The sequence below is a fragment of the Vigna radiata genome, chromosome 2 (assembly GCF_000741045.1).
Source record: "Vigna radiata var. radiata cultivar VC1973A chromosome 2, Vradiata_ver6, whole genome shotgun sequence".
Classification (NCBI taxonomy): domain Eukaryota; kingdom Viridiplantae; phylum Streptophyta; class Magnoliopsida; order Fabales; family Fabaceae; genus Vigna; species Vigna radiata.
Window position 1 is genome coordinate 17,362,415 of NC_028352.1, and position 20,519 is coordinate 17,382,933.

The 20,519-nt window shown below is 31.2% G+C and overlaps 1 protein-coding gene across 1 annotated transcript; it reads left to right on the top strand.

The window, feature by feature from the left end:
* Positions 1–2,300: 2,300 nt before the first annotated feature.
* On the top strand, positions 2,301–20,020 carry LOC106777919 (protein SPA1-RELATED 4). Its single transcript, XM_022778719.1, is given in 9 exon segments — positions 2,301–2,442; positions 2,545–3,025; positions 3,028–3,533; positions 3,698–3,855; positions 12,324–13,245; positions 13,380–13,526; positions 18,892–19,203; positions 19,279–19,338; positions 19,590–20,020. Coding segments are annotated over 8 exon segments (2,499 nt in total). The 5' UTR covers positions 2,301–2,442; positions 2,545–2,820; the 3' UTR covers positions 19,779–20,020.
* The last annotated feature ends 499 nt before the right edge of the window (positions 20,021–20,519 follow it).

Here is a 20,519-nt window from a genome sequence, read left to right on the forward strand (position 1 = left end):
TTAATTTCTTACTTTCAGTTCACTGAATCAGATTATAATTTGTTGTCAAATTGATTTTGATAAATACTGTTAAATTGAATAACGTAACACAAATTTCCTTGGGAGAACGATACTCTTAACTTTATCGCTGTATTACTTGTAACAATTTGGTATACTTGCCAAAAAGTTATCAATATTATATTTTTTTATTCTTTTTTATGCTAAAACTAAAGTTTGAAAATTTAAAGAAAATTTATTTCATCCTTTCTCAGTTTTCTTTTTTTACCATTAATTAAAAACATGTTTTTATATATTTTTAAAATGAATTCACTTACGCAGACGAAATTAGATGTTGACATGTATTGAGGATAAAGAAATAAAGGTAATAATGCAATGATATTTCTCCTTTCTCTTCTCTTCCTCTTTGCTCATCTCTCTTATTCTTCACATTCTTTCTTGCTCTACCTTGTGCGTTCGTCCATCATCTCTTTAATTTCTTTTGCAAGGCATCTTTATATAGAATTCTACGAGAGATGACCATTAGGCACAAAGTTGACTTCCATATAGGCTTCATAGCCTTTATGGGTAGCTCGGTCAAACTCAAGTTTATGTTGTGGAATAATAATGTATTTTCACACTAATAGCTTGTACGATCTTTCTAAGCAAGAAGCTTTGAAAAATATTCTACGAATTAAGAAAAAATAAAAAATATAAGGACCAAATTGAGACAAATGCAATGACACGTGACCTGATACTGACATGTAACATGATTAGTGTCACATCACACTGCCATTACCACGTGACACAATTCAATTTGACATATAATAAATTTTTTATGTTTCAAAAAGAAATTAAAAAATAAAAAATAAAAATAAAAACATTTAAAAAATATTTAAAAAATTAAAAAAAAAAATTGAAAGTTGTGACATACTCTTTAATAGTGTTAATGACAAAAACTTAATTGTATCAATTTTTCAAAAATAAAAATAAATTAAAAAAATAGTGAAGTGTCAAATAACATCTAAATGATTACATCTTTTTATTTTTTAAATATGAAATTTTTATTTTTTTTACAATCATTTTATCCCATGGTGATATATTAATGGAAAAAAAAGTTTCTTTACTATTTTTGTCATTCTTGGTGGTCCCATTAGTCTATGATTTTTTCAAAATTTGATCACCCTAGCTAGCATTGTATTTGGTCACATACCACAAGAACTTAATAAAATAAAATATTCTCCACTGCTATACCTTCGAATAAAGCAATCTTTTTGGGTTATTAAATCAATTAATATGTGCATTAAATTACTAATATTTAATTTTTTGTTATTTTTTATTGTTGAACATTGGTGAGAGGAGAGGCTATAGTAATGCCACGTCGTTGAAAGAAAAGATAACCAATAGCCTCAAGAGCGCATGCTCGTTATGCGTAACAAAGCAAACCTGAAAGATAGCAAAGAAAATTAATAACTAACTGACTGAGGACCCAACGTTGAACTTAGGTTACAATAAAAAAAAAACTATTTTTTTTTCTTTTCCTTTTTCTTTTTCATATTTAATAAAATAGTAATACATTATATATTATTAAAAAATTATTAAAATATGATGATTTACATAAGCTTGTTTTCTTTTAAATCGTTCAGTAACTATGTACGATTCTCTTCATTCGATAAAATCACCGTTTATTAAGAATAGAATATTTTGAAAAAGTAAATTTTAATGCAATTGTACTCTTGAAATTGCATTATTTTATAAAATCACGACTTTTTCCTTCAAGAGACCTTGACATAACATAATGAAATAATTAATGTGATAAAATGTAGTTAAAATTAAATTATTTAAACATGTTAATTTTTAAAGCTACTGTATCATAATATTTCAAAGGATGAATAATTGGTCGATATATTTAACTTTTGTTATAATAAGAAATAAATTACAATAATAATACAAAATATTTAATTTTGTTAATTTTGTTTAAATTTTATGAATCAATGAGATAAGTGATTATATGTATTAATATTAAGACAATGATATTTTGACAATATTTTTTATTATATTTTAATACTATCTACGTTTCATCCGGTCATTAGTCCAAAATAATGTTTATTATTATTATTATTATTATTATGATTGATTGTAAAGTAATTTTGGACCAATCACATAATAACACGTAAATAATTTAAAAATATTTTCTAAAAAATTGTTTTCAAAGTATTATTATCTTTGATATTCTCACATGGGTAGGTGTTGTTTCTTCTAGTTTTCTTTTCATTTTATATAAACAATCCTTTGAAAGTTTGTTGGTCTAGTTGAAAGATTTATCTGGGTCTATTAGAAACAGAATATGCTGTCCATAAACTCTCTCTCTCCGTCTATGCCCTACCATCTGCTGGATATTTGGAAACAATGAGAAAATTGTGATGCTTATAATTGAGGAATCCGACAGAATTTTCAAGAAAAAATGTATGTTTTTTTTTTTTTGTTAAGTTATGTAATATTCTCGAATGTTCTTTCTTGTGTAAAGGTTTCTTTTTGACTTGTGTTGAATTGCTTTTCATTTATCAGGATGAATTGCATGCTGATGAAGTTTGTGAATTAACGCTCGTAACTGTGCAGGAAATTGTCAATGCATGGTGTGGCATCAGGCTGAGAAATTAACCTTGAAATTTGCCTATATTCTAGAGTGTCTATGTGGCACTCTTGGAACCACTGGAATGTATTTGAGTAATGATCTGATGGTGAAGTTGGTGCAAGTGTGAGAAACATCTTGGGCAAACTACAGTGTACACCTTGGACCTGTTCCTTTTCCTTCATGCAACTCTTCATTAATAATGAACGAAAATGAAGGATTCTTCTGGGTATAAGGTTTTCAGGTCAAGGGCCTTTACTTGTTTTAGTGACCCTTATTCTCCTGAAAAAACCCCTTTTCCGGTGAGGCATTATCACAGGATTAACTTCAAACACCTAATAGACAAGGTTGTGTTTGCTGAAAGAGATCAGCATAAAGATTTCGGGTGTATTGATGAATCTTTTGTTTGTGCTATAGAATGGGTGATACGAGTTTGAGGCAATGGTTAGATAATCCTCAACGATCAGTGAATTTCTGTGAATGCTTGAACATATTTAGGCAAATAGTAGAAATTGTTCATGTGGCTCATTCTCAAGGAAATGCTGTTCATAACGTGAGGCCCTCTTGCTTTGTCATGTCATCTTTCAGCCATGCCTCTTCTATGGATCCAGCAACTTGTTCAGATGCTGACTTTGATACTCCAGAAGAAGATTCTGAGATTAAAACTCCAACACTCACACATCAGCAGAGATGTTTGGGAAGTGATGATTTTGTTCCTGCCAAGACTTCAATAGCTTCTTTGTCAAGAGTGGTGTTTGTGCCACATACATCATTAATGGAAGACATAGAAGGAAAGAAGCAATTGCTTGCAATAAAACAAGAACAGGTGATGGAGTTGAGTTGGTATACTACTCCTGAAGAGGTTGCTGGTGCTGTAAGTTCCTGTGCTTCAGACATTTTCCAGCTAGGAGTTCTACTTTTTGAGGTTCACAACAGAAATATGTCCAATCTTTTTTGAGTTCTACACTTTAGTTCTGAGTATTTTATCTGATTTTTCTTGTTATATTTGTAAGATAAAGTTTTCAAAGATCCTATGTGCAGATTTTCTATTTCAATTTATTCTAACTTTAGCGTCTTACTTCTGAGCAGCTATTCTGTCCTCTCAGCAGAACAGAAGAAAAGAGCAGAACCATGTCAAGCCTAAGAAATAGAGTTCTTCCTCCACAGTTACTTCTAAAGTGGCCTAAAGAAGCTTCGTTTTGCTTATGGTTACTCCATCCTGAACCCAGTCATCGTCCAACAATAGGGTAAATTCTCTTCAACACATTCCTTTTACATATTAAAATGATCTCTTGAGATTGTTTATAGTTTAAGGTTTGCGATCTGCATTTCCCCCCTAAACTTGCTTCATGCAAGATAAAACAAGATAAAAGAACTTCAACCATGTATTGAATCTTTCGAGAGAGATTCACCGAATGAGATAGGAAAATAAAATTTTAACACCGGTTTTTCACACTATTTTGATACTGCACACGTGTCAAAATGTGGTTGGACAATTTCAAATTAAAAAAAAAACTTTGGTTTTTTTCTTCCAAACATACCCCTGTCTCAACTTTTTTAATTTGAAATCGTCCAATCACATTTTGACACCTGTGCAGTGTCAAAATAGTGTCAAAAAAATGGTGTTAAAATATCATTTTCCAATGAGATAAAACACCAGAAAAACCCGATTACAACTTATATATAAAAAATTACCATAACATACTTTTATATTAATTTGATACAAAAATAAAATAATTGTAAAAATATAAATTTTTATATTATTTTAAGAGAAAAAAGAATAAAAAATAAGAAAAAATAATATTAAATGTGTCTAAAAATTTTAAGTATGCTTTCTGATTAAAACTTTAAAATAATAAATTTATAAATCTTAGTTCATAAAGTATTTAACTTTGTCGTCTTTATTGAAAGACTTAAATTTATATTTGAATTTTCATTAGAGGATAAAGAAAAAAAGAGATGAGTTGAAAACAAAGTTGATCCAAAGAATCTCTGGTTTTGCATAATTGAAACTGACATACAACAACAACATAACCTTATATTATATTACACTTACATGTATCTTGCAATCACAAATAACCCCAATGTCCTTCTTCATTTTAGTCATCCCACATACATCATCTTTTGGTGACATCCTCGTTAATTTTTCTATAGTTTTTTATGATTCATATCAAATAACTACTACAGAAAACCTGTTTAACATTTTCTATATAAACTTTTCAACATCAATTCTAGAATTGATATTTAATAGTGTATAGTGGTATAGTTGAAAGTCACTTTCAATATCAATTATAGACTTACCAGATACTAAAAGTCACACGACATCAAAACTTTCGACATTATTGTTAAAAGCTAACTTTTTTAAAAAGAGTTGTGTTTTTTTTTTATCCTATGTGAAATATATTAAATACAATTGTTACACCATAGCAATACAAATGCATAAAGTAAATATTCTATTTAAAGACTTTTTTTTTTCAACAAATTTACTAGATGATGATTTTAAATGTAATTCATCTTTTATGTTCTTACAACAAATCCTTTTCTTCTTCTTGTTCTCTTTATTTTTGCTTTTGTGTTCTTTCTCCAATTTTTCTTTAAGTTCATTATAATTCTTCATGTCTTTATTCACGTATTACTTTTTTATTAGGACATTGATGATAAGTATGTCCATGACCAGGAGTATGTAATAGAAACAATGGTGACTTACTAATCTCATGCAAGATTGTTTTTTACAATTTCTATCCAAGGATCAAGAGAACACAAAAGTGATGAGAAAATGAAACTCCAATCTACTTTAATTGACGCTATAATTAATAGAAATTAATGAGACGGGAAATATTTGTCACTTTGTATAGGAAATTTACATATATAGGGACAAAAAAAGTTCTAGTTAAGGACTTAGAAAAAAATTTAGTTAAGAACTCAGAGAAAATTCTGATTCAAGAAAATTATTCAAAAATTATTAAATGAGCAATTATGACTTCAAGAGTCTACACAAAGTTATATATTATGGACTTTGTACTTAAGGGTCTAATCACTAATAAGACTAATCAATAAACCTCTTAAAAAATATTTCTTTAAAAATTTCTAATTACAAGAATTATAAAAAACAAATAAAAAATTTAGAAAAAATGGCAAGTCCCAAAAACAAAAATTACAAAACATTTATCCTATAGCTTCAAGCCTTTTTCATGTTTTTTTATAAACATTTTATTTATGATGTTATGTAGTTTTAACTTTTGAGCTTGATATGATATCTCTTTATATGTATGTTCTCCATAATTTTCAAAATCTCCTGTATGTTCAGAATAAGAGTTTTGAAATATTTTCTTATCCTTCTATCTCTCTCGGTGAAGTTTTCTTTTTTTTTTTTTTTTTTTTTCTAATAAATGATTTATTAATATTTGTTTATATCTTTCATATTCCATTTGGGGTTATTGATTTATTTTCAAGTATCTTTCAAGATCAAATTGATGGTCCTTGCAATTGTAACTTCATCTTGACCTTCTTTGGGTTCATGGGAGAATTGAAAACATCTTAGACAAAATTGAGAAAGCAACAAAAGAAAAAAAAATATATATATAAATACATTGTAGAGTTTATGTAACATCCCAAAATATGTGTATAATTCATATCAAGTGGAATGCAACATATTATAATAATAGAAAGCAGTTAAGAGTAGTAGNAGATGAAGTGTATATAATACAGTCATCCAAAATATGATATAAGCTCTACATATCAGCATAGAGTCTTTCAAAAGAAGAAAAGAGTAAAGGAATTAAACTATACAAATAAAACTAACAACCTAGACTACTCAACTGCAGTGCCAGGGACTTCAACCGTATCAGCTACGTCTAAAACCTGCTCCAGAGGGGCCTCTGAAATATCTGCTCACATCCAATTTGGATGATCATTGCAAAAGAAAACAAGCACAAACAAGAAATAGCAGCAAACAAAGCAAGGGTAAGCTAGAATTCAATGAAAACAAGTCAATNACAATTAAACATAGTAAAAGAGACATACAATACAACAAGCAAGGAAGAACAAATTATTTAATTTATGGTTTGTTGTTTTATTAAGTAGTGTTAGACTTAGACTCGTCCGGACCCGGAATGAATATCGAGCTATGGCGGGTCATGCACTTGTGGTGGCCTCTACTGCTTTGCAAAGCCATTGCCAATGGGTTTCACCCTACCACACACAAGGTTATCCGTTATCACTCACCTTGGCCCATATACAATGGAGACAACCAAGACTAGGACCCCTACTGCTCTTCACCACATGAACTACTCTTCTCTAAGTGAGATTGAATAGTCATTAGAGCTTTAAGGGCAACCCCCAAGACTGAGCTACCTATATTCATTCCAGAAACTCAACTCAAATCTCACCTAGAGATAACACTTGAATCATTGAATCAACTTATATACATATACCATCTCTTCTTTACTGATTTTAAGTTATTAACCATTCACAGTTCATCATATCATACTAATTAAAGTCATACAAGGTAAATCAAAAATCATACATGGATCAGCACACAATAAAAAGAAAAGAAAGTACAATTATCTTTATAATCTTTAATTTCCAATACTTAAGTAATTCAAATGGCTTGGAGACCCTCACCAATGGATCCGGAAGGGTCAAAAACCCCCAGAACGACCTAAAGAATGTCCAAAACGGACGTCCGGAGCTCCCAAAACGTCAAAAACATCAAAAATACTCATCCTGTCGTAGAAAATTCGCTGAGCGCACACCCTGTGGTGCGCTGAGCGAATTTTGTCTGCTAAAAATCATTCGCAGAGCGCACAGAGTGCGCTGTGCGACTCTGTATAATCTGCAGGGCGAATTTCTGCAGATTTTAGGAACTCACACACCCAGAATTTGTTCTAGGCCAAATTATGAACTTTGGATGATCCTAACTCGACCTCTATGATGTTTTAGACTTGTCTAGATGTTTCTAATCTATCCTAACACAATTCTCTAGCTGATATGCATGGATTTACCTCCTAAAATTTCCATTTCATGAACCTAAGGGTCTAATTCTGATTTTACCAATTCCAAGTTAATTCAGACCAATTTGGCACTTGTTATAAGTCATAAGTGACTTGTCTAAAGGTTCTAAACTGACCAAAACAGTATATCCTACCAGATTCAATTTATAGCTACTCTAGTTCCTTTAATTAAGCCTAAAATGCCTAAATCACTAAATCTTTTACCTATTATTCTAGACAGCTGAATTCTATTCAGCATTGTTCAAAATTTTGCATTCCATCTATTATATCCAATCTAATACACAATCATTCATCATGAATCAAAGGTACATTTCTCATCCCACANTACAAACAGTTTCATATACATGAACGAAGTTCAAACACCACAATCGGAAAATAACCTCTTTACACACATGCAGTAAAATTTCACATAACTATGATACATTTCTACAATCAAACAATTGCAATACACTCAATACTAGCTCCCCTTACCTTGAGATGAAGAAATTCTAGCTCCCAAAGACAAATTGNNGCACCGAATAACCCGNAAGACCCTAGTATCTCCCATAGATCAGTAATTGAAACCAAGAAACAAATTCAGAACTTAGATGAGGCTGGAATTTTGGGGAAAAACCCAAATGGATCACATGCAATCAGATTATTTGCATGTTTGCAGTTTTGAGATGAACATGAGAAGAGAATCCACTTACCGGTCGGATGGAAGGAATTGACCGNTGGAATTGGGAACCCTCTGCGTCGGGATTTCAGGAACAACACCTAGTCAATTTTATACGGGATCAGTGAGAGNAAAATTTGAGAAAGAAGGTTGAGGGAAATGGGGGAGTTGAGAGCTGGTTTGAAAAGGGGATGGACAAGTACGTTTCTGAAATTAGTTTCAGAGAAGATCGCTTTTCTAACTTAATTTTATCTCTTAAAAATAAAAAAATAAAAAAAACATAAAATACAATAAAATAATTAAAAGTTCAGTTTTAATTTTAGGGGTTATTACAGTTTAAATTCCTCGTCACTCTCCTAAATGTTTTTACTCAAAAGTTTTTAGGTTTTTCACTAAAAAAAGTTCATAAAGTGAGCGAGTTCACTCAAACACTCAACTGGTCTAAAACAATATAACAAACTTTTCACAGATACATTCAAATGGAATAAAATACCAAACACTTGTGAAAAGTTTTAATAGACAAAACTACATAAATTTAACAGCCCGTTTATGTCTGATGATGGAAAAATGGTTATGTACTGTGCTCAAGGAAATGAACTAAAAGCACTAAAAGTGAAATCGAGTGATCTTGAAAAACAAGAAAAAATTGCTTTAAAGTTTCGTAGCTAAGGGTGATCACGGATTGAAATTTTCAATATCCAACTTTCGTTTGGTTCCGACATTGCCGAATTTCTTCATATGCCATGTCGGTGGAATTTTGAAAGGTTTTGAATGGGTTGAATTTATGCTGGGGTTCACTTGATTGAATTTTAATTAGAATTTCGATCAATATTGACTCAATTGAAGATCAGTTTTGGACATTCATCCAGAGGCCACAAGGTTAAATTTTGGTTGAGATAGACTCAATTAAATTTTTGGTCATGTTGATTCAGTTGAATTTCGAGAAGTGTCAAATTAATTGAATTTCAGTTAGGGTTGATTCGGTCGAATTTTGATCAATCAAGATTGATTCGATTGAATTTTTATTAGGATTGACTTAATCAAATTTTGGTCAGTATAGACTCGATCGAATTTTAGCTAATACCGACTACACCAAATTCATTTAAAGTTGACTCGACATAATTTCTGGTCGAGAAATCTCAATCGAATTTTGGTTGGTGTCGACTTGGCCGAATTTGTAGTTAAGCTAACTCAACCAAATTTTGGTCGGTGCAGACTCGGCCAAATTTCACCCATCATTGACTTGGCCGAATTCCTCCAGAGTCGACTTATTTGAATTTCTGACATGGGCAAACTCGACGAAATTTCAGTTAAGGACCACCTGTGTTGAATTTCGACCAGAGACAAGTCGACTCAGTCCTCAAACAAGGATGATTCGGTCTAACTTTCGGGGCAAGGATGTCTTAGTTGAATTTTCATCACGGTAAGCTTATTCAGGGATGACTCAACACGACCCTCATTCAAGAACTACTTGACTTGAATCTTGATCGACAATGACTAAGGTTAACCCTCATACTAGGAATGACTCGGTCTAACTTAGTTAGAGACCTTAAACATACTTTGATTTTGAATTTTCAAAATCCAAAAAATAATTCAATTTAAATCTAATTCAAATCCAAATTAAATGGAATAAGATTTGAATTTTTAAAATTCAAAATCAAATAAATTTATTAGATTTAAAATCTTAAATTTAGATTTAGATTTGGACTAAGTTCATATATATATATATATATATATATATATATATATATATATATATATATATATATATATATATTATTAATTGGATTTGGGATAATTTGTCTATCCATACCAATGTCTATATCTCATATTTATTATGCTTAATAGACATAAATACAAAAATTACTATTTTGTATCTATTTTAAATATGAAGGAAAATATAATAAAAAATAAGTTATGAGGTAAAAGTCAGAATCAAATTAATTTTTATTCTGCAAACAAACATTTATATTTATTTAAAGCTAATAAAAATCATTCTATCCATGTACTCATCACTTTATATCTATCATGTTCATCATTTAGGCCATCTCTTATTTATTTTTCTTTTGTAGTTTAATCTAACTCCATCATCATAGAAACCTTGCTAGGAAAAATGACATATCTAATAAAAAATTTAGCAAATAACAAAAACATTAATTCAAAAAATAGAGTTAGAACAGTTAAATTTTTTTCCTCATTTAATTACTCTCAACTTTTGGAGGTGAATAAGGTCAATGCTCAAATTTCCCTTCTACTTTTATAATTAATGATGAACTCTTAAAACTCAATTCTTCACATTACACTTCAAGTTAAAAAGGAATTTCTTCCTAACACATAAGGAATTATAAGGAATTTCAACGCATAAGGAAACTATAAAATAAAATAGTTATGAATTATAGCAAGAATTGACTGAACAAGATAGAGTAAATGAAATTATATAAGTAAGAATTTAACAAGGAGAAAAATATTTTAAAAACTAACTAATTCTAAATAATGAATCTAGAACTACCACCATATCCTTGTAAGACAACACAAAAAAGAAAAACAATTAAAATATTCCCATGCAAGAAAGGAATTAAAACAACTTAAAATGAGTGGAACTAAGTTGAATGAAGTAAAAGGTTGACTTTAGGAAAAGAGGTTGAATAGATTTTGAGACTTTTTCACTCAGTAATAGAGATGATTCGATGACCGATTATATACAAAAAAGAAAAAAATAGAACTTGAATGAAAAGTAGACACTTTATACTTATTTTAATAAGTGGATTTACATTTTACTATTTTCAATAATTCACTGCAAATATATATTATGTTTAATTCTGGTTGGAAGTTCTACATTAGATAAGATCAAAGTGAAATGCAAATCTCACCTTACAAACTGTTTTATGAGTTTGAATTAGATTTAAAGTTCACTTTCTTAATAATTCTCCTTTTAAGACACTTTTAAATGATTCCAATTTAATCAAATGAATTAAAATAATGAGTATACAAAGCTAATTATTTCATTTTAATCTCGTTCTAAAACTAAACACACAAGTACTTAATTATTACTTTTTAATAAAAACATAAATAAAGTGAATAACCCCACAAAGAGAATAGATAATAAAACTTGACATTCTAACTTGATAAAGTGAAGGATTACAAATTTTCCGAATTTGTATATTCATAGTTCAGCATCCTATATGCACTTTAAAATATGACCGTTATATATGAATCTTCATATCCTAATTATATATACAAAATATATTTCCTTCACATATGTGGGATGGAATAATTATATGTTGCATATTAAGAAATATTTCAATTATGTCTTTGTAAAATTAGTTAAAATAATTTTTTTCATATTATGATATATTTACAATATATAAGTGAATTAAACATTGGTTTGGGTACATAAGAATCTTATAGAAAAAACGTGTAAAGTATTTATTTGTAAGATACCTTTTTTTTATAGAATTAATAGTGATTTTAAGTGGTTTCCTGTATTACCAGTAAATATTTCTTTAAGGAATTCAAATTTTATAATTAATCGATAAAATATGATTTTATTAATAGATTTATTTTTGTCTGTAATTATAAAATTTATTTGTATAAATCATGAATTTATCCTTACCCTAATCATTTAGTTCATTATCTTTATCAAATCATAACCAATGAACTAAATCTCGTCTTTACTACAATGTACAGTAAATGTCTCATGTTTAAATTATAATTCATGAATATAAGAACACAAAAACATTATAAGAATATATGAAGAATATATGTTTTTTTTTTCGATAAAAAACATTTTAACTTTTATTTTATTTTCATTTGTGTGACCTAATTTTTTTTTTGTTTCATTTTAATATACTCAATTTCTCTTTTCCATCAAAGATAGTGAAAATCACACTCCACTAAAATTATAAAGACACATGATTGTGTTGTGTCTGAAGTAACTGTACAAATAATCCAAATCAGATGACAATTTTCATCCTTTGAAAATCCAAAGTCTTATCAATTTTGGTGTAAACTTTTGCGATTGATTCTAAATTAACATTATTTCTTACAGGGATTTGTTGCAGAGTGAATTTCTTAACAAACCAAGACATGATGTAGAAGAGTGTGAAGCAACCGTACAACTCAGAGAAAGGATACATAACCAGGAGTTGTTGCTAGAATTTCTTCTGTTGATTCAGCAGAAAAAAGTGGAAGCTGCTGAGAAGTTGCAACATTCTATTACATTTCTGTGTTCAGACATTGCAGAAGTGACCAAGCAGAAAACTGAATTTATGGAGATATCTGGCACTGCATTAGCGAGTGATGATTGTTCAACATCCACTGTAGTTGTTGATAATGATGAGAATTCTACCAGTCCAAGAACCAGAAAACGAGTCAGAACTGAGACGTGTGTTGATGACACTGCAGAATGTGATGATCAGAAAAATGAGGAAAGTAGACTTTCCAAGAGTCCACAGTTTTTGAAGAACTTCAAGAAACTAGAAAATGCATACTTTTTGACACGATCAAAATCATCGTATTCCTCAGGGAAACATGTGGTTGAACATACACCTGTATCTGGTAATGGAAGAGGGTCTTTTGTTGTCACTGAAAGGAGTTGTGTCAGTAAAGTAGCATCAAAAGAAGAATTCAGGGAAGGAAAAATTCCTTGGACAAATCCTTTCCTTGAGGGTTTGCAAAAGTACCTATCTTTCAGTAGGTTAAAGGTTAAGGCTGAGCTGAAACAAGGGGATCTTTTGCACTCTTCCAACCTGGTATGCTCAGTCAGTTTTGATCGTGATGCAGAGTTTTTTGCCACTGCAGGAGTGAATAAGAAGATTAAAGTGTTTGAATATGACTCAACCATAAATGAGGATCTTGATATCCAATACCCAGTGGTGGAGATGGTTAGCAGATCAACATTGAGTAGTACTTGCTGGAATACTTACGTCAAAAGTCAAATTGCTTCAAGTAACTTTGAAGGTGTTGTACAGGTAGGTTGAATAACATCACAAAAACTATTACATGGATACTAGAATGTGGTGGTCTTGGATTATATGATAATTTATTGTCAAACGTTGTTTGTCTATGATTTCCGTAGAATTTATTGTCAACTTAGTTGTTTCAGCTATGGGATGTGACAACAAGTCAAGTGCAGTCTGAGATGAGGGAGCATAATCAAAGGGCATGGTCTATTGATTTCTCTTCAGCAGACCCCACATTACTAGCAAGCGCAAGTGATGACGGTTCTGTTAAGCTGTGGACTATCAATCAGGTCGGCATTTTTTTTTAATGATCTGTGTTTGTGAAGAATAATTCAATAAAATCTTATCAAAAATTTCTACATCGTCTTACCAGACTGTCTAGTATTAATATACAGAAGATGTGTTGATTGATCAGTATTGAAAATTAACAAATTAAAATAATATGTGTTATGGTATTTTTTAGGAAAATAAAAGTCATAGTAGGATTTATTTGTTATTTTCTAAGCACTAGGAGTACTAGTCTCTAGTGGTTATAGATGTCAATATTTTCGTGTATTTATGTTCAGTTATTTGTTTTATAAAAACGATAGCACTCCTCAATAAAATATATCTATGCAGTTTTATATTTTTCTATTCCACTCTCTCAAACTTTTTTCAATATAATAACCTACAAATTGGTATCAAGAGCTACATCTTACGGGACTTGAAAAATAGATGTTGAAACAAGTTTCTCTCAAGTTGCTCCTCCTATCTTTGATGGAGGTAGCTATGATCTCTCGGCCATAAAAATGTAAAACTTCCTAGAGGCTTTGGATCCTTGGGAAGTAGTGGAGGAGGATTGCGATATTGCTTCACTGCCCGACAATCCCGGTATAACCCAGATGAAAAACTACAAGGACAAAAACACCAGGAAAGCAAAGGCAAAGGCATGTTTATTTTCTGGTGTTTCAAAACTAATTTTCACCAGGATCATGTCTCACAACACAACAAAAGCAATTTGGGATTACTTGAAGGAAGAATATGCATGAGATGAGAGAATTAGAAGATTGCAAGTATTGAATTTAATGAGAATTTGAGCTGCAACGAATGAAAGAATCTGACACCATCAAAGAGTACTCAAATACGTTGCTTGACACCGTTTTTCTAATCAAGAATTGTTGAAAAAATTCTTGTATCAGTACTAGAAAGATATGAAGCTTCTATAACTACCTTAGAGAACACAAAGGATCTATCTAAGATCACTTTGGCAAAGCTGTCACATGCCTTACATGACCAAGAGCAAAGAAGACTTATAAGGCAAGAAGGATCTGTGGAGGGTGTTTTTCAAGTCAAATTCCAAAGCAATGACAACAAACACAAGAAGAAGCAGAACAATGATACTAGACCTAGAAGATTAAACAAGATCAACAACAAGAGTAATAATACTCAAGTTTTTCCACCTTGTCCTCATTGTAAGAAAACCAATCATCCACAAAAAAGGTGCTCGTGGAGACCGGACGCAACGTGTCATAAGTGTGGGAAACTAGGGCACGTGGAAAAGATTTGCAAGTCTCATCAACAACAAGGAGATGTTAAGGTTGTTGAGGATCAACCACAAGAGGAACAATTGTTTGTTGTTACATGCTTCGCTACCAATAGCTCCACAGAAAGTTGGCTAATAGACAGTGGTTGCACAAACCACATGAGTTATGATTGAGAACTCTTTAAAGAACTTGACAAAACTGTACTTTCTAAAGTTAGAGTAGGTAATGGAGCATATATTATAGTAAAAGGTAAAGGAATAGTGGAAATTGAAGGTCAAAGAAGTTTGAAACTGATTTCAAATGTTTTATATGTTCCAGAAATTAATCAAAACCTGTTGAGTGTTCCTTAATTAGTTGAAAAAGGTTATAAGGGTTTGTTTGAAGATAAAAAATTCATGATTAAAGATTCAACAGACAAGGAAGTATTTAAAGTTAGAATGAAAGGAAAAAGCTTTGTTTTGGACTTCATGAGTAAAGAAAAAGTTGCAGTGCACAAAGATGTCAAAGTACAATACTTTGGCATAAAAGGTTGGGCCATTTTCACCACAATGCTTTAATATTCATGAAGAAGAATAACATGGTCAGAGGCTTACCTGATATAGAAAAAGCATTTTCTACATGCATTGCTTGTCAATATGGAAAGTAAACAAGGCTCCCATTTCCACAAAACAAGGCTTGGAGGGCTATACGAAATCTACAATTGATACATATAAATGTTGGAGGTCCTATGAGCACACCATCATTGAATGGTAGTAAGTATTATATTGTTTTCATTAATGACATGACAAGAATGTTTTGGATATATTTTATGAAGTTTAAATATGAAGTTGCTGACATTTTTTGGAAGTTTAAAACTTTGGTGGAAAATTAAACCAAGTGCAAAATGCAGATGATCAGATCCGACAATGGAACTGAATATACTTCCAAAAAATTTAACAAGTTTTGTCAAGATACAGGTATATAACACCAGTTTACAACCCCTTATTCACCTTAGCAAAATGGTATTGCTGAAAGGAAAAATAGGACGATTATGGAGATGGCTAGGTGCTTACTTCATGACAAAGAGTTGCCTGAAAAATTCTAGGTAGAAGCTGTAAATATGACAATATTTTTACTCAATAGACTTCCAACAAGAGCTGTACAACAAAGAATGCCTTTTAAAGCATGGTACGGTTACAAACCTGAGCTATTTAATTTAAAGATATTTGGTTGCTAGTGTTTCTCTTATATTCCTCATATTAAGAGAGACAAATTGGACAAAAAAGCGGAACTTGGAATATTTGTAGGCTATAGCTTGATTTCAAAGGCCTACAGGATCTACCTCCCACACAACAACAAAGTCATTGTTAGTAGGGATGTGAAATTTTTGGAGTTTGATATTTGGAGCTGGAAAGGCAACAAATACCTTGGACAATTTGATTGTTTGAGCTGGAAAAACAACAATGAGCTTGGATTGTAGGAGGAGAATGAAGATGTGGATGACAAATCTGTCAAAGGAACGAGATTGCTTTCTGATATCTATCAAAGGTGTATTGTTGCGATCATGGAACCTAGTGGATATGAAGAGGTTGTGACTAACAAGAGGTGGATAAATTCTATGGAAGAGAAGCTCAAAATGATTGAAAAAAATCATATGTGGGAGTTGGTGGATAAACCTGGTCATAAAAAGGCCATTGGAGTAAAGTGGGTTTATAGAACCAAGTTCAATCTTGATGGTTCTGTGAACAAGTACAAGGCAAGACTTATTGTCAAGGGATATTCTTATGTTTGGGGTAGATTTCTCTGAAACATTTGCCTCAGTTGCCAAGCTAGACACAATAAGGTTGCTACTAGCACTAACCGCACAAAAATGATGGCTTATACATCAATTGACTGTAAAATCAGCCTTTTTGAATAGATATTTGGAGGAAGAAATTTTAGTGGAATAGTCAAAAGGGTTTGCTCTTCAAGGACAAGAAGACAAGGTTTATCTACTGAAAAAGGCATTATATGGTTTAAAACAAGCACCAAGGTCTTGGTGTAGTAGAATTGATGCACATTTAATGAGCTTAGGCTTTGTGAAAAGTCTAAGTGAGTATACCTTATATATTAAAAAGGTGAATGAAGATATACTTATGATATCTCTATATGTTGATGACTTATTTATTACAGGAAATTGTAAGGAGATGATTGACAAGTTTAAAAAAGAAATGGAAAATGTCTTTGAAATTACAGACCTTGGGAAGATGACATTTTTTCTTGGTATGCAAGTGCAACAAAAGAAAAATGAAATATTTGTGTGCCAAGAAAAGTATGCAAAGGAAGTACTTATGAAGTTCAACATGGAAGAGTGTAAGTCAGCTGCAACTCCAATGAAACAGAAAAAAAAATTTTGCAGAGAAGATGGAGTTGAAAAGGTTGATGAAAAGTTGTTTAGATCCTTAATAGGATGCTTAATCTATTTACCTGCCACCTGACCAGATATTATGCATTTAGTGAGTTAGTTATCAAGGTACATGCATTGTGCTAGTGAAGTTCATTTTCAAGCAGCAAAAAAAATTCTTAGATATGTTAAAGGCACAATTAATTATGGTATATGGTTGAACAAAGTTGAAATCTTAAGTTTTCATGGTTATTCAGATAGTGATTGGGCAGGATGTGTTGATGATATGAGAAGCACTTTTGGTTACTGTTTCTCTCTTGGTTTTGGAGTTTTTTCACGGTGTTCCAAAAACCAAGAAATTATAGCCCAACCAACAGCAGAAGTAGAATATGTCGCTACTACTGCTGCTATAAATCAAACTGTCTGGATAAGGAAAATCATGACTAATTCACACATAGAACAAGAAGATATCACAAAGATTTTTGTGGATAATCAAGCTACAATTTCATTTGCCAATAATCTAGTTTTTCATGGCAAAATAAAGTATTTTAAGATAAAACTTTTCTTTTTAAGAAAAGTTCAAAGAGAAGGACAAGTGAAACTAGTTTACTGTAAAACAGAAAATCAAGTGGCTGATATCCTAACCAAGGCACGTCCAAAATCTAGATTTGAGTTCTTGAGACAAAAGCTTGGAGTTTGCGGTTCCAAAGTCAAGGACGAGTGTTAATTGATGACTATTGCAAATTAACAAATTAAAATAATATGTTATGCTATTTTTAAGGAAAATACAATTCATTGTGACCGGTAGGATTTATTTTCTATTTTCTAGGCACTAGGAGCACTACTCTATTAGTGGTTATAGATGCCAATATTTTCATGCATTTATGTTCAGTTATTTGCTTTATAAAAGTGATAACACTCCTTAATAAAATATATCTATGCAGTTTTATATTCCTCTGTTCCACCCTTTCAAACTTTTTTCAATAATATAACCTACAAGATGCTCTCAATAGACCTCTTCTCTTAGTGTCTATAGGACCATTAGATCATATGATGAAATCATCTAGTGATAGTCTGTTTTATAATAAGAAACATTGGTCACTTGTCTTCTTCTTCAGGCCATAAGCATGTTTGTCTTGGTGACCCAATAGTGGTATCCGATTGTTTGTCTTGGTGACTGACTCAGACAAGTATAATTATCCTTACACCGAAAGTCTTACTGGCAAAGGGTATTCAGGTAAGCAAGTCCCATTAAGATGAACTACTGTTGGAAAGGACTACTCGTGGTTGTTGTTGGTTGGGAATGTTTCCGCTGGAGGGGGATTGTACCTATGTGTAACTCACCCTTGAGATGGAGATTGTTGGGAATCTAAGTGTAAGTCTAAGCCTCACATTGGATAAAAATGAGAAAGTAAAGCACTATATAAAGATGAAAGACCCATTAACCCATTGTCTTAAGGTTTTGGATAAAGAATGGTATTAATCCATTCTTTTATTGCATATCTCTTGCAATCTCCCATATTAATGTAAAATGATTTTATGCTACCTACTTAAAAATTGAGAATAACATAATACAAACAAGCATTTTTAAGCAAAGAAATCCCGTCATATTCTTTTTAACATGTGATTCTTTCTCATTCTTTTATTTATCTTCTATTGCCTAATACTGAAATTCTTTGTCCGATATCATCTCAGCTTAGAGCTATTTCTTAATAGTGTTTGACTATATATGTATGATGAGTGGTCTCCTCATTTGTATTGTTAATGTAGGGAGTTAGTGTTGGTACCATCAAAACAAAGGCAAACGTGTGTTGTGTTCAGTTTCCCCTTGATTTTGCGCATTTCCTTGCATTTGGTTCAGCAGATCATCAGATATATTACTATGATCTTCGCAACATAAAAGAGCCTCTTTGTACATTAGTTGGACATAATAGGACAGTGAGCTACATCAAGTTTGTAGACTCCATCAGCCTCGTCTCTGCATCAACAGATAACACTTTGAAGCTTTGGGATTTGTCCAATTCTGCTTCTCGTGTTATAGATTCACCGCTTCAATCATTCACCGGTCACAAGAATATTAAGGTACGTTCTTCACAACTATATCTGGTATATCTGAAGAATGGTATATAACTACTATTTATGTTCCTTTTATTGCAGAACTTCGTGGGGTTGTCTGTATCAGACGGTTACATTGCTACTGGTTCTGAGACAAACGAGGCATTTCATTTGTCCCTTAGCTTGGTTTATAATTTGTCATTTAATGAGTTCCTTTTATTGTATTTTTCCAAAGTTGTCGTTAGAACATTGCTTTGTCATACATTTTTATTAGATTATATTATAACTTAAGATGTTAAAATATAGGAATTATTATGAGAAATGAAAATTTATTCAATTAATTTCACTACTAGCTTTATACTAACGCATTTTTCTTGAATTTTGTATTAATGGTTTTTCTCTATCTTAATTAGGTGTTCATATATCACAAGGCTTTCCCCATGCCAGCATTGTCCTTCAAATTTTATAGTAGTGACCAATTGCCTGTGGATGAAGCGAATGATCCTTCTGAGTTCATCACTTCTGTTTGTTGGCGTGGTCAGTCGACAACCTTAATTGCTGCAAACTCCACAGGGAATGTCAAAATTCTGCAGATGGTTTAAGTTGGTGTTTGTTGGAAATGATTATAAATATTTATACATGAGCTGAATGATAACTGTGCTAGCAATTGGGCTTTGTGTTGGGAATATAGGCTACACAGAAGTCTATATGAATTTCATAATTTTATTTTTCTCTAGATCAGAGTGATTTGAGAGAGAGAAAAAGTGGGAATGATCTCTTCAAGTGTATTATTCTATATGGAACAAACGAAAAGTGGAAATATAAATTAGGTTGTCTTTTTCGTTGTGCTATACTATATTTTCTTACCGTAATGATGAATATTCTATTGCTTAGTTACATACTTGCGGTATTTTCACCATTTTATGAATTGGGCTTCTTGGTTTATCAATTAAATTGTTAACATTAACAAAGAGAGAATATATTATTAAATGTTAATTCATTGAAAGATAAAGTTATATAATAATAAAATTGTAAATATACTATTGCAAATAAATTAAAGTATCTTTTCTTGTTTCACATGACAAATTATATTATGGAAGATAATATTCAAAATAATAGAATTTATCTTTTAATTTGTTCAATATTCTCATATATTCACTACTACAAAACTGGCTATAAATAACTCTCAATAGATAACGTTTTTTCAAATAAGCATTATCTATAATCATGACAATAGATAACACTTTTTCAAATAAACACTATCTATAACTATTTAATATTATTTTTTTAATTAATAATTTGAAATATATCAATAGATAGCTCTTGTTTAGAAAGGCGCTATC